This window comes from Ochotona princeps, chromosome X (assembly GCF_030435755.1).
Source record: "Ochotona princeps isolate mOchPri1 chromosome X, mOchPri1.hap1, whole genome shotgun sequence".
Lineage (NCBI taxonomy): Eukaryota > Metazoa > Chordata > Mammalia > Lagomorpha > Ochotonidae > Ochotona > Ochotona princeps.
The window spans coordinates 66,097,595-66,121,696 of record NC_080865.1 but is presented as its reverse complement, the minus strand read 5'-3'; the positions used below and the strand labels follow the sequence as shown (position 1 = coordinate 66,121,696).

Below are 24,102 nucleotides of genomic sequence, written 5' to 3'. Positions count from 1 at the left end.
TGGCTACTTCACTTCCCATCCAGCACCCTGCCTGTGGCCTAGGAAAGCGGTCAAGGGCAGCCCAAAGCCTTTGGACCCTGCACCTGCATGGGAGACCCAGAAGAAGCTCCTGCCTGCTGGTTTTCAATTGGCTCAGCTACAGCATTGTGGCTGAGAGAGTGAACCAGTGGATGGAAGATCTTTCTCTCTGCCTCCCCTTCTCTCTGTAAATCTGAATTGCCTCTCTAATGAAAATATTTTCTTAAAAAGTATAAAAACTATAAAATAAATATTACTTAATTTTGTCACTCTTTTAGAATTCAAAGAATGGTTCAAGAAGAAATTTTCTAATTCATTCAGCTGGAACTCCTGGAAGTCAAAATGGTCTTTTTATTATATAAGGTTGCAACAATTGCATTTATACAAAAAGACTATTATGAACATACAAATGTTCCAAGGAATTTTGTTTGCTGTGGCTACCACTGTATTTCCAGAATAAAAAAAAATAAATAAAAAGTATTTAGTGTATAGCAGAATCCTTAGCAAGTATTTGTAGAATGAAAAATCTATCAAAACATAAATCACAACAAACTAAGCATTTTCCAGTTTGTTTTTCTTTTTTAAAGATTTATTCATTTTATTACAGCCAGATATACACAGAGGAGGAAAGACAGAGAGGAAGATCTTCCATCCGTTGTTTCACTCCCCAAGTGAGCCGCAATGGCAAATGTTGTGCCAATCCAAGGCCGGGAACCTGGAACCTCTTCCGGGTCTCCCACGCGGGTGCAGTGTCCCAATGCATTGGGCTGTCCTCGACTGCTTTCCCAGGCCACAAGCAGGGAGCTGGATGGGAAATGGAGCTGCCGGGATTAGAACCGGCGCCCATATGGGATCCCGGGGCTTTCAAGGAGAGGACTTTAGCCACTAGGCCACGCCGCCGGGCCCCCAGTATGTTTTTAATATACATTTGCCACCTATTCATTTACTTTGTCTTTTGTCACAAGTAGAAACAGTTCAGAAACACCATATAAAATAAAACCCTAAAATGGCACAATACTAGACGTAACTCTGAATTGAACAATCAAGACCTCAAAGTCCAAGAGAATCCTGGTAGAAAATTACTACTTGTGATGTCTGTTTGAAATCATTTACCAATGACAGTAGAAAAGTATTTCACACTGAATTCAAGTATGATCAGTTTTCATATTTGTTTTTACCTTGAAATAAATGGTTGATGTAAAGAAAAGGTGTGCCAAATGGTCAAAAAGAAGTGGTTTCAGCTCTAGGAAATAAAAAGAAAACAAAAGACTATTCAAAATGCTTTAGATTCATATTATATTGAATCAAATGCCTCTAAATTTTCATTGACACATACCAGAGAAGTTATTAAAAGGGATCCAGCTCACAAGCTGCAGGACTTGGGACCGGCAACAGAAGCCATCCCAGAGAGGAATGCTTTTATACAGGAACGCTTCACAGGAATAAAATCCCTCCTGTAAAACAAGAAAAACCTTACATGGAACTTAGCAGTCATGATTACTCCCTCAACAGTCAGTTTATTTTGTGCTATATTTGCTTTTAAATCTTTTCGCTTTTTTGGCCATCAATACAGTAAAATCAACAAACAAAATTAGATGTTAGATTTCCTTATAAAAAGCATGATTAATATTGGGAAATATTAATGATATGTATTAATGATTAATATTTGGATACATTACCACTGCTTTCAAAGCAGTTTTCAAACACAAGACTTTATTATCAGCTGGAAAAAGGTAAATTGCAATGAATATTTCTAAAGATAAATGAAATCTGTTGTTTTGGGGGACATGCAGCAAATTTAGATGCTAAAATGTTTGCAATGCTAGATAATACGGTTAGTATTGCATGATACGCCACAGAACAAATCTAATCTCTAGACACCATAATCTGGAGAAGCCCAAGTGTCAAGGTCATTTATAGTTCCATCACAGTGAGGATCCAAGTTATCTCTTTGCTCCTTTGTCAACCCGGTCCTTACCTAGTGGCATGGACCAGGACTTGTCTTATACCTTCTGGTCCTGGCATGAATTCTCTGGGCAATCTTGTCAACATCACAGCTAGAATGACTACCCTTATCATAAGGAGTCCTAAATCTATATCTCCAACTCAAATCTCATTCCTGAACTATAGGTTCATTATCTTCTGTCTACTGGATACAATCTCTTAGATGTCCCATAGTGATCACTTAAATGTGTCTTTCCTTGGAAGCTTGCTCTTCCCATATTCCTAGTGAATGCTATCGATCTTCCCAAGCAGCAAACCTAAAAGTCAACCAATATCCCTGTGTGCATTCCTACTCTCATCATCCACATTTAACTTCCAATTAAAGGGTTTTGCAACAAATCCTTAAGATTTATCAAATACTTATTTGTGTGAGATATCGGGCTAAACCTGTACATGAAGAAAGATTAGATATAGCTTCTGTCTGCTGGGAGCTCCTAATGTGTAGAAAAATTGAAGCTGAACACGCATGACAGGAGTAAGCAAATGGAATATGAGAGCACATACAGCAAGGAGTTAACCCAGACTGGAGTGATGAGTAAAATGTGATGGTGTTAATAGCTAAGCTGCAATTTAAAGTACAACTCAGGGTGGCCCAGGCAAAAGTCCATGTACTAGAAGACAAATGACATTCAAACACTGCTTGGTATAAGAACATAGTAGTGACCTTGGCATACTTACTATAGTGGATAACTCCATGTATTGAATGTTCAGTTTGTTCTCTTTAATTACAAAACTTCCCCTTCTATTTCCATGATTTAACAGAATCGTTCTTCAAATCCAGTAATGTAAAGACTTAAAAACAGCATGCCTGACTTTTCTGTGTTTGTAATGAACTTTAAAATCAGCAAATATTGTATAAAAAAAACATGTCAGGAACTACAGAAAGTAGAATCTTACGTGTAAGAAGGACTCTGCCCTGATGATCGTGTCCAGAAAGCTGGTAAACTCTTTTACATTTTCATAATTTTTCACTTTGTACCAAACACATTCTAGAGCAGAAATAAAATATAAGAACTTGGTTATAAAATATAATAAGATATAGGATGGTGTTATGGCACAGCAGGTTAAGCAGCTAACTACAACACTAGCATCCCATAAGGCAACACCAGTTCAAATCCTGGCTAGTCCTTTTTCAGTCTAGTTCCCTCCTAATGCACCTGGAAAATCAGCCAAGATGGCTGAGCATTTGGAGCCCTGCTAAAATGTGGAAAACCCATATGGAGTTCTGGGCTCCTGGGTTCCACCTGCTCAGTCCCAACTGTTATATCATTTAGGGAATGAACCAACATATGAAAGGTCTCTCTTTCTTTCCTGATCACTCTGTTTTTCAAATAAATATTTTTAAAAGCTATATATGTCAACAGCTATAGCCATTTTAAGGTGTACAGAACCCGGTCATGTATAAACTAAAATTGAAATGTCAATGAAGTAGTCACAGGATGTGGTTAAGAACTTGCAATTTTTTTAACATGTTGGTTACTCAATACTATGTCAATTAATTCCATAACATTATAAATTGTTGCTGATGTTATGTCGGGGCTTTTCATTGATAGGGATGATACTCTGCCGGCTCTACCTTCAGACCAGAGACGGTCTCCCCAACAAGCCGTTGAACTTATCTGGACAATAAGATGCTGGACTCTATGCTTGGTATATGCTTGCAATGAAAGAATCTCAACTGATCTTGAACTGTGGTAATGCTACAAGGTGAAGGAATCCACCATGGGGGGAGGGTTAAGGGAGGGGTAGGGGAATTCCAGTACCTATAAAACTGTGTCACATAATGTAATGCAATTAATAAAAAAAAAGCTATATAACAAAAATAAAACCCATGCATATATCCAAATGAAATGAAATCTGCATAGAAGAAAGTGACCTGCAGCCCTATTTTACAGCAGCACAGGCCACAGTACCTAAGACACAGAAACAGCCCAGATCCCCATCAACAGATGAGTGAAGAAAGAAACTGTGGTGGCTCGGCAGCGTGGCCTAGTGGCTAAGGTCCTTGCCTTGATCCCATATGGCCGCTGGTTCTAATCCCGGCAGCTCCACTTCCTCTCTATCTTTCCTCCTCTCAGTATATCTGACTTTGTAATAAAAATAAAATAAATCTTTCAAAAAAAAAAAAGAAAAGAAAGAAACTGTGGTACATCTACTCTACGGAATATGACATATCCATAGCAAAGAATGAAATACGACCTTTTGCAACAAAATGGCCCCAACTGGAGACCATTATGCTCAGTGTGGTAAGCCAGGCCCAATAGGACAAATACCATACTTCTCTCTGATACAAGACAGTCTGTTTTATGCAAAGTACAAAATAAATAGATACAGGTAATCAAGTACATATATTCCCATAGGACTGTATAATAGAGATCACCAAACTGGGAAGTGAAGATACACTGAGTATGCATATCTACTCCCACATAAAAGGAGGACTCCCAATGCAACAGTTAAATACGCCTTGACAATAAGATACTAAATTTTTTACCTTTGCCTGTATCCACAAGGCCATGTGATACTCAAATAACAGATTGAAAAGGTAACTGTTACTAAGGGATTATATTACTGTGATACACTAGTATGTTACTGGTGGGAGGGGAAAATGAGGAGAAAAGAAGGAAGCGCGAGGGAGGAAACCATAAACCTACAAAATTGTATCATGCAAAATTTTTTTAAAAATCAAAAATTAAAACACACACAATACACACCCAAATATGGCAGGCATTGTGGTATAGTGGGTAAAGCTGCTGCCTAAAATGTCAGCATCCTATATGGACACTGATTCAAGTCCCAAGTGTTCCACTTCTGATACAGCTACCTACTTAGAGCCTAAGAAAAGTAGTAAAAGATAGTATAAATGTTTGTGCCCCTGCCATTCATGTAGGAGACCCAAAAGATGCTACTGGTTTTGGACAGGTTCAGCCTTGGGCATCATAACCATCTGGGGAGTGAACCAGCAAATGGAAGATCTCTCACTCTGTGTCTTTCTTTCTCCCTCTCTCTCTCTAGCTCTGATTTTCAAATAAAATAAACCTTAAAAACACAGTGTTTATAGAATACAAAAATAAAATCCACACTTTCCACTAATATTTCAAATTGATGACAAATTCAATAAATCATCACTCTCATACATCTTGCCAACTCACTGTAGACTGTGTCTCTTAATAGCACAGATAAAGCTTATAGTGATAAAATAAGCTGGCATATTCCGCATATAATGAATGTGATCAGCGTTACGTGACATAAAGGTACTTCACAATGTTTATGGAAAACATAATTTAAAAGGTAAGTTCATTTTAATGCAAAAAATTTAAAACTAAACAACTTTTTTAAAAAAGATTTATTTTTATTGGAAAGGCAGATATACAGAGAGAAAGAGATACAGAGAGAAAGATCTTCAATCCGCTGGTTCACTCCCCAAGTGGGCAGAATGGCCTAAGCAGAACCAATACAAAGCCAGGAGCAAGGAGCTTCTTCTGGGTCTCCCACATGGGTGCACGGCCCCGAGACTTGGCCCATCCTCTACTTCTTTCCCAGGTCGCAAGCAAGGGAACTGGAAAGGAAGTGGAACAGCCAGGACACGAACCAGTGTTCATACGAAATCCTGGCAGATGCAAGGCAAGGATTAAGCCACTAGGCTACTGCGCCAGGCCCAATAAATTTTATCTTTGCAATTTGCACTTTGCACTTTTTGAAGTCCTCTGGTAGTAACCCCCAAAGACATAAATTGCATGAATTATAAGAATACTGGGACTGGGACTGTGGCACAGGTTATGATGCAGCCCACAATGCTAGCATCTTACATGAACACAGGTTTACTTCTCAGCTACTCCACTTTCAATTGAGCCCTGCTAATACACCTGGGGAAGCAGCAGAAGATAGTCCAAGTATTTGGGTCCCTGCCACACATGTGAGAGACACACATGTAATTTTAGGCTCCTCGCTTTGGTCTGTCCAGCCTGTAGCCATTTTGGGAGTGAATCAGTAAATCGAACATCTCTCTCCTCTTTCTGTAATGCTGCCTTTCTAATAAATGAATCTTTTTAAAAGTTAAAGAGTACCCTAAACTTTATAGACTGAACTATGTGTAACCTATAAACAACAGAAATTTAGCAAGTAAAAATCTACACTTCATCTTAGCCAAAAGGCCGAGAAGCGATAGTAAGTAAAAATCTAATAAATGTTATTATATCATCTCTAAAGAAAGACTGAGTAAAAAGAGTTAGCAGGGTGGGCACCATGTGGCCGCGATGCCAGTACGTATGGACACCAATTCATAGCCTGGCTGCTCCATTTCTCATCCAGATCCCTGTTAATGCATCTGGTAAAAGAGCAGAAGATGACTCAAATACTTGGATCCCTGAACCATAGTGCGAGACCCAAATGAAGCTCTTGCCTTTGGCCAGTCCAGCCCTGGCCATTGTGGTCTTCTGGGGAGTGAACCAGCAGATGGGAGATTTCTCTTGCATTCTTTCTTTTTCTCTTTTCAGCTTTTCAAATAAATATATAAACAAATAAATAAATCTTTTAAAAGTCCCTATATATTGTGAAAACAGTTTCTAAAATGAAAAAGTAGAGCTAGCTTGAGATCTAATAAAATTAACTGTTTTTATAAAAATTGTTATCATTCATCTACCGGTTTATTCCCAAATACCTACAACAGTCTAGGCTAGACCAGGCTGAGTCCAGGACAGAAATCAACTCAGGGATCCCAAGAGGGTGTCAGAGATCCAAATATTTGAACTATCACCACCAGCTCCAAGGGTGTGCATCAACAGGAAGGAAGAGTCAGAAGCAGAGCTGGAATTCAAACCCAAACACTCTGAAACAGCATGAGCATGTGGACGTCTTAACAGCTGTGCCAAATGTCTGTGCCAAACTTAATTCAAACACTTGACAGTTAAGAGTTGCTTACCGAGGAATGAAACAATCAACCTAGTTAATAGAAATACTGTCTCTAGAAAATCCTTGGAGAAAGTAAACGATCAGATTTCACAATGGCTTGGATGAAAGACTCCTCATGCCCTTTCCATTTAATTCTATAATCTAATGACAAATTTGGCTTGTATAAATGCTAATAACTTTTACAGAAAATATTCTAGTTGGCACATATTAGCATTTATGTCACTTACAAAATAAGTTGACATTAAGTAAGGCTTACTTATTTTTCTCTTCTGGGTTTGGTTCGCATTAACCTGATGACTGAGGGTTTAATAGCAAGTTTATAGACACACAAAGATGAAGAAGCCTCAGATGTGACAGGCACCAAAATAGTAGAGCCACTCAATGAGTTCCGGTGATCATGCAGCAGTGTTTCTTATTAACACCTCTTCTTTTTTATTACCTTAAAATTACAAAAGATGCATTTGTGTTCTGAATGTATGGTTATCAGAGAAACAATTGCATCGTGTGAAGGATCTTCTTGTTTAGAAATTGGGAACCTTACAAAAGTAAGCCATTTGGTAACCTATCTTGTTCCGTCTGTCCTTATTCTTCCAGTGCTTTCAGATACCACTCCTTACCTTCTTGTAATGTTTGACTCAACCAGTAGTAGAGTCTCAGTAGGACTGACTCATCTTTGATGCAGTTGATATAGTGAAGGAGCAGAGAGTTATTTAGCACTGAGCCCATCTGAGAAGGCAGCTGCAAAGAAAGAACAATTAGCCAAACAGGTAACTATGAGTAAATGAAAAACGGGTCAGCAAAACAAGGAAATCGTCATAAAGGAAATACATAATAAACAAATAATAATGGCCATAAAGATCAACAGCAAATGTAAATGAGAATGTATTCCAGTACATACCTCTAAACAATGGATGTTCTCTAGGAGTTGAGGGAATTTTCGAAGCTGTTCTAGTGGCAATGATCCACTGTTACAAAGACAGTCAGAAAGACTCATCTCTTTTTTTCCACATTCATTAGTGTGGGTACTGGAGTTTAGCACTGGAATAATTGAGTGAGACTTCCACCTCTAAAGGAGAAACATAAAACAACATATACACAAAAAGTCCTGGACAACTAAAATATACTTAAGTATCTTAAGCTTCCTCCAGTGTCTGAATGGGTATTGAGATTTAATAAAAGAAAGCCACAGAAGTCATTTAGGACTTTGGATACTTACTCTTCTCAGAGGACGAATTTCAGTTGGACCTAACATCAGTTTTATAGGTTCTGTATAAAGACCTTGATTCCTTTGTCTCACAGCAAGCAGAGCCGTCTTCCACAGATTCTCTGAGTTCCTAAAATAAATCTATACATTTGGAGGGGAAGTTCAAGAGAGTAGTTACGCATAAGTTGCCGCGACATAAAATCTAATACTTTCAAGCATATTAATTATAAAATCTTTTGCACCCATACAAATCCATTTAAAGATTTTTATCATCAGGAATCCATTAAATGCATCAAATGGGACCAACACAAAGAATCAATCCCTAAAACAACTTTCCCAAAACGACACCATATACTAGATCTTAAAGCAGTAGACTACAATTACTTTAGTTCCAATTTGTACATTAACTTTATCCGAAATGATATATTTCAATCTCAATTAAGACTTTTCTGTCCTTAATCTCTTACCTTCCTCCTTGCAGGCAAAGACACAGAAATCAAAGTAGGAACAAAGAACTTATACACTGACAACAATGCCTGGAGATGAGGCTGTATTCCCTGAAATAAAATAAGAGTTTTCCATTTACAATTATGTGGCCAGTAACAACTGAAGAAACAAATATCATGAACAAAAAAAGCAATAACAGACTAATACATATTCAGACTCTGATTTCACTGAGATACAGTCAGAGAAAACTGAGGAGTACATAACCAGACATTAAACCAACCATCATAAACAACTGTCTCTAACCTGTGATCTTCTTTTCTATGACCTTTTACCCTATTTTGATTCTTGCTTGCATTTTCTCTCCACTTCCTATTCTATCTTCCGAGTTTTACTATTCATACTTTCTATAAAAACTCAAGGTTTACTCAATTTAGACATCAAAGAAGTAGGTCCAGAAGAGAAGCTAAGATCAGAGGAAATATTAATATGATTATCATAATTCTTGAAATATTAAGTGGGAAATTTCATAATCGGTATTCACTAGTCAAGCAGCAGGATATAATAAAATAAGTCTTAACAAAAGTACCAAGTTCACAACAAAAAAACTCAATACTGGGGCAGGCACTGTGCCACACTTGGTCAAGCTATACCCTCAACACCAGTATCCAACAGGTAGCAATTAGAGTCCTCACTACTCCACTTTTTTTTTCAAAGATGTATTTATTTTATTGGAAAGGCAGATGTGCAGAGAGGAGGAGAGACAGAGAGGAACATCTTCCATCGGATGATTCACTCCCCAAGTGAGCCGCAACGGCCGGTGCTGCACTGATCTGAAACCAGGAACCACAAACCTCTTTCTGGGTCTCCCATGCAAGTGCAGGGTCCCAAGGCCTTGGGCGGTCCTCGACTGCTTTCCCAGGCCACAAGCAGGGAATTGGATGGGAAGTGGAGCTGCCGGGACTAGAATCAGTGCCCATATGGGATCCCGGTGCGTTCAAGGCAAGAACCTTAACCATTACACTATCACACCAAGCCCGCTACTCCACTTTTGATCTAGATCCCTGCTAACGTACCTGAGAAGGCAGTACAAGATGATCCAAGTGCTTGGATCCCCTGACACCCATGTGGGAAACCAGGATGGAGTTTTTGGTTCCTGGGTTCAGTCTTGCCCAGATTAGGCTTTTGTAGCCATTTGGTTTGTGAACTAGCAGATGAAAGATAGCAATCTCTCTCAGTGAACCAGTAGATAGAAGAGAACTCTCTCTCTTTTTCTGTGCCTGTCACTCTTTTAAATAAATAGAAAAAGTATCTTTTAGAATGAAATCATGCAATCAATGTCAAGTTATTTTTTAAACTTGAATACAGTGTTTTTTAATAACTACAAATCAGCAAGAGCTGATATTGTGGTAAGATTTCTCTTATTCTGTGGAAATGTTTTACTTAAGCATTACCATTAATTACTATTCTCAGACAGACACTAAATCATATGGTATGTATGAAGCTAAAATAGAAGGTTAAGAAAGAAGAACATTTTTTTGACCCACATGGGTGCCTGTAGCCGGGCCACATGGCTGCCTTGGGGTAGGGGCGCTCACGGCAGGATCCCCTGCCTGGAGGCTTTTCTAACTGGCTCAGGTACATACAGCTGAGCATACTGGCTCCCTGTGGGGAAGGGATGCTCAGTGCGCTTCTGGGACCATTCCATCCTAGAAGTTTTTTTTGTTGTTGTTATTGACCCACATGGGGGTCCGTAGCAGGGTCATGTGGCTCCCCTGAAAAGGGCCCGGGTGAGGCCCCTTGGGACACCTGGTGGTGCACCCTCACCACTTGAAGGGTCTTGATTTACAGGGGAATGTTGGTATCTCACAAGTGGTAATGAGAGATGACCCGTGGTTTTTGTGCCCAGGTTAAGAATTACAGCTGAGGAGCTTCCATTGATCAGTCCACTACGTGTGTGTGTGTATGTATATCTATATTTATATCTATATCTATATCTATAGGACAGGCACCAAATTGGTTTGGAGGGGAGAACAAGAGTGAGAGAACTGGGTCTGACAGCAGAATCTGTGGGAGATATGTGGGCTCACCACTGTGGAACTGCAATTTGCTGGCTTACCCAAGAAATGCAGATGGGGTCAAGCCTTGCTGGGGAACTAAGGGGGTGCCCCAGCTGTGTGAAGATGAGAGTAGGATTGGGGGCAGCAGGTTTGGCTGGAAATGGCTACGGCCTGCACCGGCGCAGGTGTGCACTGGGACTGTGGAACGTCAGATTGGGCTTGATTTCAGCCCCCACTGGTACTCGTGAGAGCCAAGCTGGGTGTAGAATAGGCAGGCTAGCTCTTGACTCCTACTGAACTATGTGAAAACTGTGTCTTGGTGTGGATCAGGTATTTCTGGGCTGCAACAACCAACAACAAGAACCAGAATGGGTATGGCTGGTTGTGCAAGGCCACTGTTATCATCAGGACAGGAGGTGGACAAAGTCAACCTGGGCCCACAACCCACTGGTGTGCATGAGAACTAGCACTGGGAGGAGACTCGATGGAGGAGCTTGGGAAACTCCTTCATTGGAATGCAGTCTCTGCAGGTGAGCGCAAGAAGTAAGGCAAGGACCAGCCCAGACAATGCCAGGTTACAGTACCTGCTAGTACACATGTGGGTCAGGTCTGGGGACAGACCAGTCTGGGCCAACACATAACACCCATTGGCAGATCTGAAAACCAGGGCAGTTCATATTAGGAACAGGACAGCAATCAGACTGGACTGGGATAGGCTGCAGCAACCAACCAGTAGGAGTTGGAACAAGGAGCAGATGAGACTAGGACAGGTTGTGCAATAGAAATGCAGACACTGAAGTAAAGCAAGTCATGCCAGCCTGGGCCCAGTGGGAGCCGGGCTTGTGAGTCCCAGGGATGGGGGGTCTGACAGGGCTCAGATAGCTTGGCTTAGGTTTTGGGCTCCACTTGCACGGTGGGAGGCCGGGTTCCTGAGCCCCAGGGACAGGGAAACCAATAGGGCTTGGGTCACCTGGCCCAGATCCTGGGGCCTGCCTTTTAGGTGGGTGCTGGGTTCGTGTGCCCTAGGGGTGGGGGATTCAGCGGGGCTCAGGTCACCTGGCCAGGATCCAGAGGCCCACCTACTATGTGAATGTTGAGTTCATAAGCCCTAGTGGTAAGGAATTTGGTAGGGCTCAAGTCACCTGGCCTGGGTCCTCAGTCCTGCCTGCGAGGTAAGTGCTGGATTTATGAGCTACAAGGGTGGGGGATCCAGCGATGCTTGGGACGCCTAGCCTGAGCCCTTGGACTTGCCTGCAAGAACATGTTGTACTTAATGAAAAAGGTGGAGCAGTGGAAAAAAGGCCCTTTCAGAAAAGGAGAATTTAGCAGTTCATTTGGTGCTGTAGCAGAAGAACAGAACTAACTGGACAACTATTCCAAACAAATGATGACAGCAAAAAATCTCGGTGAATGGAGCCAGTGGACATTGGGAGGGTGACATTATCTTTGGATAGGTGAACTTGGCAGCATTTCAGAACTACCCAAACCAGTTGGACAGACCCTCAGAATATGTACACACTGAGACTCTGGGTTGATATGAAATGGCGGTTCTTCATCCCTGGGTATTGGAACGTGTGGAAATCATCAGTGGTTTCCCCCTTTGTCTCTCCCCTACCCACAGAAACAAGAAGAAATAGCAAATTTGGAAGCAATGACTACACTCAATTTTCCCTAAACCTCAATCCTTCCGACCCTGATCCACCATGTAATCATAAAAAGTAAAATTTATTTAAAAAAAAGACAATCACTGGTTGAATTGTACTAAAAGAAACGTCACATGGAGAAGCACAAGTATGTTGTGTGTTTGTGTTTGCAATTCAATGTGAATGCCTGTAGGCAGACATGAAGGCTACATGGACACTACTGTTTCGAAACATTTTGTACCCACAGCTTCCCAGACTCCTGTAACTTGGCAGGTAAGGATAAGATATAAATGTCAAAGTATATATTAAATTTTAAGAGAATGTCTTGAAACGCTTTTAAAGAACCCATCCACAAAAAGCAAAACAAGCAGAAACCTGTACACTCACTGCTGACTTCCAGCTACTCCCTAACATTTCAGCCACACCAACTCGGTTCCATCCCTAATTAGTGTCTGCTCCTGAAATCACATCATGTACTTCCCTCCAGCAGTCCTTCCCTTCTTTACTTACCTTAATTTCTCTTTGTCCCTTAAACTTTCCTTCAATCATCAAAATTCCCCCTTGCTGCTTTTTTTTTTTTTAATTTTGTTGGCTGAGCTCTCCAGAATGTGAGTTCCTTTTAGATATTGACTTATCTGACTCTTTTTGTATCCCGAAAGCCTAGCATGCAGAACAATGGGCAGTCTTAGGTCTTTTAGGTACTCACCATTTTTGCCTGAAGATCAAGCAGTTTTCTCACACGAAATGGCTTAACTGCAAAATGTAAAGAGAAAAAGTTTTATATGTTTGATTAAAAATAAAAAGAAACCAGTTACATTTACCAACCATGTAGTTCAAGCAGTTTCTTCTTAAAATACACCAAAAAAACCCAGAAATACTGTTTAGTGATTTCATTAAGCAAATACTTTTCTATAAAATACTAAAAAACAATTTCCACAAAATGAGGCCTGTCATAACTAATGTTAATACCTATTTTAGCTTTATAAAGGCCAATGCAGATGGCTAATTATGTAGAGAGAATTAACACAACTGGAATAAAAAGACTCACCGTTCTCTTTTATGGTAATTAGATAGAGCAAATGGCAGACATAAGGGCACTGTTAAAATGCAAAAAATACATATATATTAAAGAAATGACAGTATGTCTTGAACAGAACAGCAACACATTTTCCTCAATTATTAATCTCATCCAGGTAAGTAAAAAGGCTTGAGGACTTTCTTGAAAAATTTTACAAAGCTTCTTTTTTCCAGACCACACAATGGTTACAAAAAAACAGAGTTTTAACTGACATCTTAAAAACCATTTTTAGAGAATCAAGATGGCAGAATAGGGTAAGGACACGTTTAAATGGACAGAGAAACATTTAATCAGGATGAAGCAGAGAGGACACATTCCAGGAAATAGGAGAGGACAGAACAACAGCAGAGGGGTACCTGGAGACAGACAGACACAGGAAAGCAGCAGACACAACGGTGTGGTATTGCAATGACTGATACTCCAGCAGCATTCAGCTAATGCGATCTGAACTCCAACCAGCAGCCAGAACTCCACTAGCAACCAGGTGGGAAGGGACTTTCACTGGGAGCTTGGGAGGTCAACCCAGACAAAGAACTGTCTGTCCTGCTGGTCCATTTGATTTAACCAGGAGTAGAGACAGATCAGCAGATCCCAGACAGGCAGTGCAAGAACAGGGTGGATTTCATAGTCCAGTCATCCCCCTAGAGCTGAATTGGGTGCCATTTTGCATAAGGAGGCAAAGGCAAGGGAAAGGACTGAGCATATGCTAGCTGGGAGTGAACTCATTTCTGAATCAGTGAACTGCAGCAATGTGGGATTCTATAGGTTCCACCTAAAACAGGTTGGGGTAGCCCTCGGATCTGACTGCCAGCAGATCAAGAACTGTAGCGGTAGTACGTCAGGCGCCATTTTGCACACTGTGGCAATAGCTTTGGGACTGCACGAGACGACAGTGAACTGCGCATGTGCTGAGCTGGCGAGAACTCGCTGAGGTCCGTGGATTGCACTGGTCCCGCAGGAAAATAATACCTACTGTGGCATCGTACGGGTCAAAATAGGTCCGTGTGGCACCAAGACCTAACATTCAACAGGTTCCATTACCACCAACAACAACCTAACTATATAGGATACCTGATGTCTCTCTAATCCTGGGACCTGCTCCAACTGGAAGTGAGAGAAAGGTTGCAGAGACAATGGTGCAGCCTCAGCATAGTATCAACAGGAGGTGGAGATTGGCGAGCCAGGAGTTGGGGCTATGGAGTTTTTGGTGGAAATCTAACATAAGAACCCAGACCTGGAACTCGCTGGAGGGAGTGGCACAATTGGCTGCAAGCAAAGAGATGTGTACCAACTGCAATAAGTAAAATCGAACTGGAGACCTGTGGGTGACAGAGCTTAAAAACCTACTCCAAGGAGAAGAATCTGCTAACCAGAAGTACAATGACCAAGAGCAAAAGAAGAGACAAAGGCACAATGAATATTACTTAAAACTCGCCTGCAAAGGAGCAAAATCCTTTGCCAACCTCAGAGTTAACTGAGAAAGACATCGAGAAAATGGGGCACACAGAATCCATAAGACTCATTTTAAAGCTTCTGATCAAAAATGACAAGCACATGCAAGAGTTCAAAGAATTTAAGGAAGAAATAAAGCAAATCAAGACTGATTTATCAGAAATTAAGAACACAGCAGAGCAAATTAAAAGTACAGTGGAGAGTCTCCAAAACAGAATGAAGCAAGCAGAAGAAAGAATCTCAGAATTGGCAGATATTTCCTGTCATCAGGGGGAAGCAAACAAAAACCTGGAAGCAGAGCTGGAGCAGGCCAAAAAAAGTATTCAAGAATTGATAGACACTATTAAGAGGCCAAATATAAGAGTTATGGGAGTCCCAGAAGGTACAGAAAGAGAAGCTGGTTTTACAAACATATTTAATGAAATAATAAAGCGAAAATTTCCATAATCCAGAGAAAAAATTCGGAAGCAACATACAGGAGGGGTACAGAACTCCCAACAGACTTGATCAAAAGCGATCTTCATCATGACACATGATCATCAAGCTCTCTTCAATTGAACATAAGGAAAAGACCCTTAAATGTGTATGTTAAAAAAATGATTTGACATATAAAGGAATGCCAATTAAACTCACAGGAGATCTCTCACAGGAAACTCTACAGGCAAGAAGAGAATGGAGTGACATATTTCAGATTCTAAAAGAAAAAAACTGTCGGCCCAGGATAACATATCCAGCAAAGCTTTCTTTTGTCTTTGAAAATGAAATAAAATTCTTCCACAGTAAAGAAAAGTTAAAAAGAATTTGCCTCTTCCAAACCTGCCCTATAAAGGATATTCAAGATGTTCTCTTGACAGAGAAGAGGAATAGCACCCAACAAAACCAAAGGCAAATGGGGAGAACATCCCAGCAAAATGACAACAGAAGACTAAATCAACTAATAACCCATTCCTAAAATGACAAGACTAAATTACCACCCATACATATTAAACTCTGAATGTAAACAGCTTAAGCTCAATCAAATGTCATAGATTAGTAGACTGGATTAAAAAATAAAACCCATCTATTTGTTGTCTAGAAAAGACACATTTCACCAACAAAAATCAGCGGAAACTATATCACATGGGTTGGATGTTTTCTGTTAGTTTCATCTCTTCAAAACACTTTCTTCTGATTAACTCATTCAATGACTCATAGATCATAGAGTAGCATCATTTTCTGCAAGAAGGTTCTTGATTTTCATTTCTTCAGCTACATGTTAGTCATTTAGTAGCGTGTTATTTAACTTCATGGTGTTGTTAATTTTTTCTTCCTGATGTTGATTTTGTTTTGTGGCTCTTCATTTAAGGGGATGTATAGTAGCTGTGTAATGGAGACTGTCATATCTGTTATGTTATTTAACTTCATGATAATGTAAATTTCTATTTTTCTTTCTATTGTTGATTTTGTACTATGACTTTTCATTTGAGGGGATGTACAGTAGCTGCAAAACGGAGACTAACATCCAGATGTGAGGATACAATGTAGTATGCATTTCTACTTCCAGACAAAGATGGACTTACAATGAAACTGTTCACTATACCTTGACAATAGGATTCTGGACTCTCTGCGATTGTCCATGCCCGCAATGAGGGACATATGACCGTGTATGAAGAACTACACTATAGTAATGATATAGATGAACTAGGTTGGGGAGGGTATCAGGAAATTGGGGCTGGGATAAGGGAAATGCCAGGAGCCTATGGAACTGTAACACAAAATGATAATAATAATAAATAATAGATATGCAAAAAATACATTAAAAATTTTTAAAAATAGTAAATATCAGTACAAATGATACTATCTATTAAACTGATTCCTTACAATGAAGCTGTATACAGCCAGATAGGGTATCAAGTATACGTGACATTTACTATGAATCGTGCCATCACAGGATGTAAGCAGACTTTACTGTTCTAATAAAGGAATACCTCATTTTGTGAAACAGAAAAAAAAAAGATTTTTACCTATTTTACTTTAAAGCCACGATTATAGACAGAGAAGGAGAGAGAAAGAGAGATCTCTTCTATCTGTTGGTTCACATCCCAAATGGCTGTACTGGCTGGGGCGGGGCTGGAGTTAGGAGCTTCTTAAAGGAGTTCCGTAAGGGTGCAGAAACACAAGCTCCTAGGCCATCCTTCACTGATTTTTTTTAAAGATTTATTTATTTTTATTACAAAGTCAGATATACAGAGAGGAGGAGAGACAGAGAGGAACATCTTCTGTCCGATGATTCACTCCCCAAGTGAGCCACAACGGCCGGTACTGTGCCGATCCGAAGCCAGGAACCAGGAATCTCTTCCAGGTGCAGGGTCCCAAAGCTTTGGGCCATCCTCCACTGCTTTCCCAGGCCACAAGCAGGGAGCTGGATGGGAAGTGGAGTTGCCGGGATTAGAACTGGCACCCATATGGGATCCCGTTGCGTTCAAGGCGAGTACTTTAGCTGCTAGGCCACGCCGCCGGGCCCCCTTCACTGATTTTTTGAGGCATATTAGCAAGGAGCTGATCAGCAAGAGGAGCACAGGCCCAGCACCATACCCTAGCGGCTAAAGTCCTCATCTTGAACACACCAGAATCCCATACGGGCGCCAGTTCTAATCCCAGCAGCCCTGCTTCCCATCCAGCTCCCTGCTTGTGGCCTGGGAAAGCAGTGGAGGATGGCCCAAAGCCCTGGGAACCTGCACTTGTGCTGGAGAACTGGAAGAGGTTCCGGGCTCCTGGCTTTGGGTTGGCTCAGCACGGGTCATTGTGGCTGCTAGGGGAGTGAACCAGTGGACGGAAGATCTTCCTCTGCATTTCTCTTCCTCTTTGTATATCTGACGTTCCAATAATAATAATGATAATAAAAGAGCACAACACAAATACATTTACATTGTAAGACTTTTTTTTAATTTCATTTTTGTGATACAGTTTCATAGGCTCTAGGATTCCCCCAACCCCTCCCCCCAAGTTGGATTTCTCCACATTGTTGTAGTACAATTCATATCCAGTCATGATTCCCTCATTGCGAGCATGATGAGGAACTGTTGAACTTATCTGAACACAAATACATTTAAAAAAAAAACAAAAAAGAAGTAGAGCAGGGTGCCAGTCCCACAATGTAGTAAGATAACCCTCCTTCTGCAGTGCTGGCTTCCCATATGGGCACCAGTCCCAGCTGTTCCACTTCCAATCCAGCTAACTACATATGGCCTGGAAAGGTAATAGAAGTTGGCCCAAAGCCTTGGGACCCTGCACCCACATGGGCGACCCAGAACGCTCCTGGCTCCTGGCTTCAGCTCAGCTCCGGCCACTGCAGCCTCTTGGGGAGTGAGCAAAGAGGTGAAAGATCCCTCTGTCTTTCCTTCTCTCACTGTAAATATGTCTTTCAAACAAAAACATAGTAAATTTATCTTTTTTAAAAAGAAGAGGAACAGGTGGGACTCAAACTGGCACCCATATGCAATTCCGCTGCTAGAAGCAGCAGCCTTACTTGCTATATCATAGCTCTTTCCCCCAGAAAAAGCAATTTAGAAATATAATCATGAAGTGGGGAGGCAATGCTACGATACAACAGGTTAAGCCACCAGTTGCAAGGCTAACAGCCTGTATCAGAGGGCTACTTCGAATCCTGGCTGCTCTGCTTCTGTTCCAATTCCCTGCTAATGTGCCAAGAAAAGCAGTGGAAGATAGTCCAAGTGCTTGGGTCCCTGCTACCTATATGGGAGACCTGGATGGTGCTCCTAGACCCTGGTTTTGGCTTAGACCGGCCAAAGCCATTGTGTCCATTTGCTGGGGAGTAAACCAGCAGATGGAGTATCTCTCTGTCTCCCTGCTTCTCTCAGTTCGCTTTTCAAATAAATAAATATTTTAAAAAACGCAATCAATGGATGGTTTTCCCCAAGTAAGAAGATCTCAGTTAGATGAGCAAGTCACATGATCTGTGAACCACAGATGATCTTTGAACATCTTTCAGGAGGACAGTGGATTGATTTCTTAGCATTATTAGTGTTTTTAACGGGAATGATTATGCTATTTCATCAAACTCAGTCCACTGGCACCTCATGAGATGCAATCCTCTCCTCATTAATTCTGATGAGGTTTCTGTAGTGTTAATCAAGAAAATATAAAGTGAACCCAAGGACCCTGTTAGAGAGGTTTAAATGTGAAACAAATGACAACCACTGATACATATCAGCTAAGAAGCTCCAACATGGAGTCAACACCCTGTGACATTTTGCTTCCTTAAGAGGAGACATACAGAAAATATGGCAAAAAGTTTATATTAGACAATCTGAGAGGTACACAAGAGTGTTTTTTTATTATGTTCCTCACTATCCTGTCTATGTTAAAATAAGGAATACATTGTGTGGCACTTAGATGTATATATGATGTGTCAAAATACATGAATAAATTATTTGACTGATGTTACATTTACTTACCAGATCATCGTCTTGCAATGAAGCAAAAAAGAAGCCATAGAGCAAGTTAATTTGCTCCTTGTGATCAATGAAGTCAAACATTGCAATCAGCCAACGATAAAAAAGTACCTATCGAGAGACAAAATGCTTATCTTTAGAGAAATAGAACTGGCACAGAAGAGCTTAATCCCTCCCCCCCAGGGTTGTTTTAGGAGCTCCTAGCACAAAGTAAAATAGATTTTATTTCTCAGTAAAAATTTCTCCTTGAACAGCATCCTTGCATGAAGCTGTATCATTCCAAAACTCCAGGCTTTGTACAAAAGGCCACTGCCATTACTCTGTAAGTGGCTCTTCCTTGCCAGCCTTTAAGTGGTTCTGAAGAACTTATCATCAAAGTGTTTAAAAAGATTACCTTGGTGCTACCAGAACACTTGCCAACACAAAGCCAAGAGACTGCCTTAACCACAGAATCTTCTGATATTACAGTTGCTGGAATCAGACACTTCAATATCCGTGTGTTTATAGCATTCCCTGGATAGTAGATAAACTCTGAATTAAAATACAGTTTAGTATCTTGATTCCTCCTTTACTATTATTCATTCTTGGTGCTAAAAACATCACTTTGCTAAGTATTAAGCCTTCTAATAGCAATTCAAATTTATATTATGCTATCTCAAAAACTAAAAATGACAGAAAGGAGGGTATGAGACAAAAGGGAAGGGAGGGAGGAATGGGATATCAATATGTTTTTAGAATTTTTTTATGATTTATCTATTTTTATTGGAAAGGCACAGATATAAAGATCTTCCATCCACTTCCCCAAATGGTCACAACTGCTGGAGCTTAGCTGATCCAAAGCCAGGAGCTTCTTTGGGTCTCCCACATGGGCAGGTTCCTTGAGCCACCCTCCACTGCTTTCCCAGGCCATAAGCAGGGAGTTGGATGGAAAGTAGAGCAGTTGGCACACGAACCAGTACACATATGGGACTCTGGTGCTTTCAAAGGGAAGATTAACCAGCTGTGCCATCATGCCTGGCCCTGTTCTTAGAATTGCATCTACAGGGCCCGGGGGTGTGGCCTAGCAGCTAAAGTCCTCGCCTCGAATGCCCCGGGATCCCATATGGGCGCCGATTCTAATCCTGGCAACTCCACTTCCCATCCAGCTCCCTGCTTGTGGCCTGGGAAAGCAGTCGAGGACGGCCCAATGCATTGGGACACTGCACCCGCGTGGGAGACCCGGAAGAGGTTCCTGGTTCCTGGCTTTAGATCGGCGCGCACCGGCCGTTGTGGCTCACTTGGGGAGTGAATCATCGGACGGAAGATCTTCCTCTCTGTATATCTGACTTTATAATAAAATAAAAAAAAATCTTAAAAAAAAAAAAAAGAATTGTATCTACAGGGGCCAGCCCGTGGCATAGTACGTTAAGACTCTACTTGAAGTGCCTGCAACCCATATGGGTACTGGTTCTACTCCCGGATGCTATACTTTCAATTCAGCTGCCTGCTAATGTACCTGGAAAACACAGGAAGATGGCCCAAAGCCTTGAGACTATGTAACCACATGGGAGACCTAGAAGAAGCTTCTGGCTTTTAGATCAGCTCAGTTCCAGATGTTCTGGCTATTCTGGGAGTGAACCAGTGATGGAAGATCTTTCTCTCTTCAAATTTGCTTTTCCAATAAAAATAAGTAAGTCTTTCAAAAATACACAAAAAGAAAACGGAAGGGTAGAACTGATCTTGGTAGGCAATGATCAGTTTAACACAGATTCCTGGGGGAGATATTTAATTCAAATGACGTGAAAGTACCTACAAGGACAAAAACTGATTTAATTTTCTGGGAAAATAAAGAAAATTAATTAAGAATGGAGAAATTAAACACCTGAGAGTCATATGCTGAATTCAATTCATAACCCAACATGTAAAGGTCAGGAAATACTTTGATAGCAGCCTCAATTTTCAGTAGAAAAAACAGCAATGTGGTACAATGTAAACACCAGAATGAAGATCTGATTTCCCAAGCTATGAATCTGCCATTAAGCAAGTCTTTATAACCATCCTACAACTGTTTCCTCACATTTTCTGTGCGGGTGTTTTCAGTTCAAAGTATTTCTTAAGTCTGAATTTAGAAGATTCCAAGCAGAAAGAACATGGACCAGATATTCTTTTTCTTTTTTTTTTTTTTTAAGATTTTTAAAATTTTTATTGCAAAGTCAGAAATAGAGAGGAGGAAAGACAGGAAGGAAGATCTTCCATCCGGTGACTCACTCCCCAAGTGAGCGCAAGGGCCGGTGCTGCGCCGATCCAAAGCCAGGAGCCAGGAGCCAGGAACTTCTTCCTCCAGGTCTCCCACAAGGGTGCAGGATCCCAAGACTTTGAGCCATCCTCGACTGCTTTCCCAGGCCACAAGCAGGGAAGTTGATGGGAAACGGAGCCGCTGGGATTAGAAGCAGTGCCCATATGGGATCCCAGCGCGTTTAAGGTGAGGACTTTAGCTGCTAGGCCACCACACTGGGCCCTGAGCAGTTATTATTTCTAAGAACTTTTCCCAGTCCCCATCCTTAACACCAATGAACTTACAACAGGAAGAAGCTACTTGAACACAAGGAAAAAAATCTTGAAATTCAGTCACAAACACTGTGATGGGGGTAAGTAAACATAAAGACAATGAACAAGACTAATCTTCGAAGGTGCCTTCCAGTACCACTACTCAAATTATTTTCAATGCTTCTTAAGAAAAATGTTACAAATATTTGCATGTTTGGCCACAAGAGTTAATGCATTTTATTTTTAAAGATTTCTGATAACTGGTCATTTTCAGCATATGTACATACAAATTTTTGGTTCATAAGATAATCTAAATACAGTAAAGCACTTTATAATTTTATCAAATCAAAGCACCCTCATGAAGAGAACGGCAATAATAAAGACCTGCAATCGATTGCAATGAGTAATCTAATTCAAAGTCTGAAAAGGAAAATTCAGCAAAATGTAGCCCTTCGACATACCAAATCTACCACGGAGTGCAACGTTGAGCAGAATGTCAATTGTTTCTGGCGATAACCCATTCTTCCAAGCCACATTTTCCACAATACTGAAGTGCTTTTCCAAGTTCTTATCTTTACTCCTTAAATTTCTAGTGGGATCTGGAAAAAGGGAACAATAATAAATAGTTAAACATTTAAAATTCTTTCAGTCTTCAGCTTCAACAAATTGTAGTTGTACCACTATAACTATACTACCTACCACAACTTATGTGTGTGTGTACAAGTCTTTCTTAAAAACCAACAAATTCTTTTAAAACTCTAAAATATATTTGTAATGCTTATTTCCATCTAGTTAAAAGGCAAAGCAACAGAGAGAGAGCTCTTCTACCCAATGGTTCACTCCCTAAATGCCTATAACAGCCATGACTGGGCCAGGCTCAAGCCAAGAATCAGAATTCTATCCAAATCTTTCATGTGGGAGGAAGGGGCTCAAGTACTTGAGCCATCATCAGCTGCCTCTCAGGATGCATTAGCAGGAAACCAGATCAAAAGAGGATCAGCTAAGACTCAAACCAGGCACTCTGATATGAGATGTGTGTACCCCAAGTGGTGGGTAACCCCACAGAACCACAATGCCCAAACAGCAATAGCAATAGTGCATTAGTAAAGAAAACTAAGATGCCTTATTACTCTTGCTTTAAGCAACTAACAGAATTGAGCTTCAGACTGTAATCTCTTTCAATATTAGCTTCTCACATTCTGCCTAATATTATATTGGAATCACTTATGATGCTTTTTAAAAAGTTCTGATATTATGTTGCATGCCATACCACTAAACTATGAATAGATGTCACAAATCAATATTTAAAATTTTTTTTAATTATTTATTTTATTGGAAAGATTTACAGAGAGAATGAGAGACAGAGAAGAAAATCTTCTGTCCACTGATTCACTCTGCAAGTAGCCATAACAGCCGGAGCTAAGCCAATCCCAAGCTAGGAGCCAGGAGCTTTCCCTGGGTCTCCCAAGCATGCCAGGTCCCAAGGCTTAGAGCCTTCCTCAACTGCTTTCCCAGACAACAAGCAGGAAGCTGGATGGGAAGTGGAGCAACCGGGATTAGATCCCAGCACATGCAAGGTGAGGACTTTAGCCGCTAGGCTATCACGCCAGGCCCACAAATCAATCTCTAAAAGATTCTTTGGCTGGTGCTATACAAGAGCAGGTAAAAGCACCTCCTGCAGTGCCAGCATCCCATATGGGTACCAGTTTGAGTCCTGGCTGCTTCCGATTCAGCTTCCTGCTAATAGTCCAGGTGCTTGAGCCCATGTGGGAGACCTGGAAGCTCTTGGCTCCTGGCTTTAGTCTGGTCCAGCTTCAGCCTTCGTGGTCATCTGGGAGTAAACCAGCAGATTGAAGATCTCTCTTTCCTTCCCTCTGTAACTCTGTCTCTCAAATAAATTAATCTTATTAGAAAAAGATTCCTAGATGATCCCAATATGCAGCATTTTTAGGAATCATTCTGCTAGGGTCTGTTGGGTCCCTAATATCTAGCACAGTGGTACCTAGTATGTGCTTGATAAATTCCTATGGAACAACAACACTGGCATGATGGCTCTCAACTGGCTAATCCCCTGCCTGCAAGTGCTTAGATCCCATATGGACACCAAGTCATGTCCCAGTTGATCCACTTCCCATCCCATTCCCTGCTTGTGGCCTGAGAAAGCAGTGGCGAACAGCCCAAAACCTTGGGACCCTGCACCCACATGGAGGACCGAGGGAGCTGCTGGCTCTTGGCTCCTGGCTTTGGATCAGCTCAGCTCCCGCTATGGCAGCCATTTGGGGAGTGAAGAGCAGATGGAAGATCTGTTTCT

The 24,102-nt window shown here is 41.0% G+C and overlaps 1 protein-coding gene across 3 annotated transcripts in view; it reads right to left on the bottom strand.

The window, feature by feature from the left end:
- The window catches only part of CENPI (centromere protein I), a 53,571-nt gene that overhangs the window by 27,107 nt on the left and 2,362 nt on the right, over positions 1–24,102 (bottom strand). Inside the window, exons 3-14 of one of the 3 annotated variants that reach the window (XM_058659194.1) lie at positions 22,253–22,390; positions 19,660–19,778; positions 19,269–19,376; positions 13,330–13,378; positions 12,988–13,034; positions 8,602–8,691; positions 8,147–8,275; positions 7,829–7,996; positions 7,548–7,668; positions 2,920–3,011; positions 1,355–1,472; positions 1,197–1,261 (exon numbers count right to left, since the gene is read on the bottom strand). In XM_058659194.1, coding sequence (XP_058515177.1) covers positions 1,197–1,261; positions 1,355–1,472; positions 2,920–3,011; positions 7,548–7,668; positions 7,829–7,996; positions 8,147–8,275; positions 8,602–8,691; positions 12,988–13,034; positions 13,330–13,378; positions 19,269–19,376; positions 19,660–19,778; positions 22,253–22,390 — 1,244 coding nt within the window. Of the gene's footprint in view, positions 1–1,196; positions 1,262–1,354; positions 1,473–2,919; positions 3,012–7,547; positions 7,669–7,828; positions 7,997–8,146; positions 8,276–8,601; positions 8,692–12,987; positions 13,035–13,329; positions 13,379–19,268; positions 19,377–19,659; positions 19,779–22,252; positions 22,391–24,102 lie in introns of those variants that run through there. The other 2 variants (XM_058659195.1, XM_058659196.1) reach the window with 2 other exon arrangements.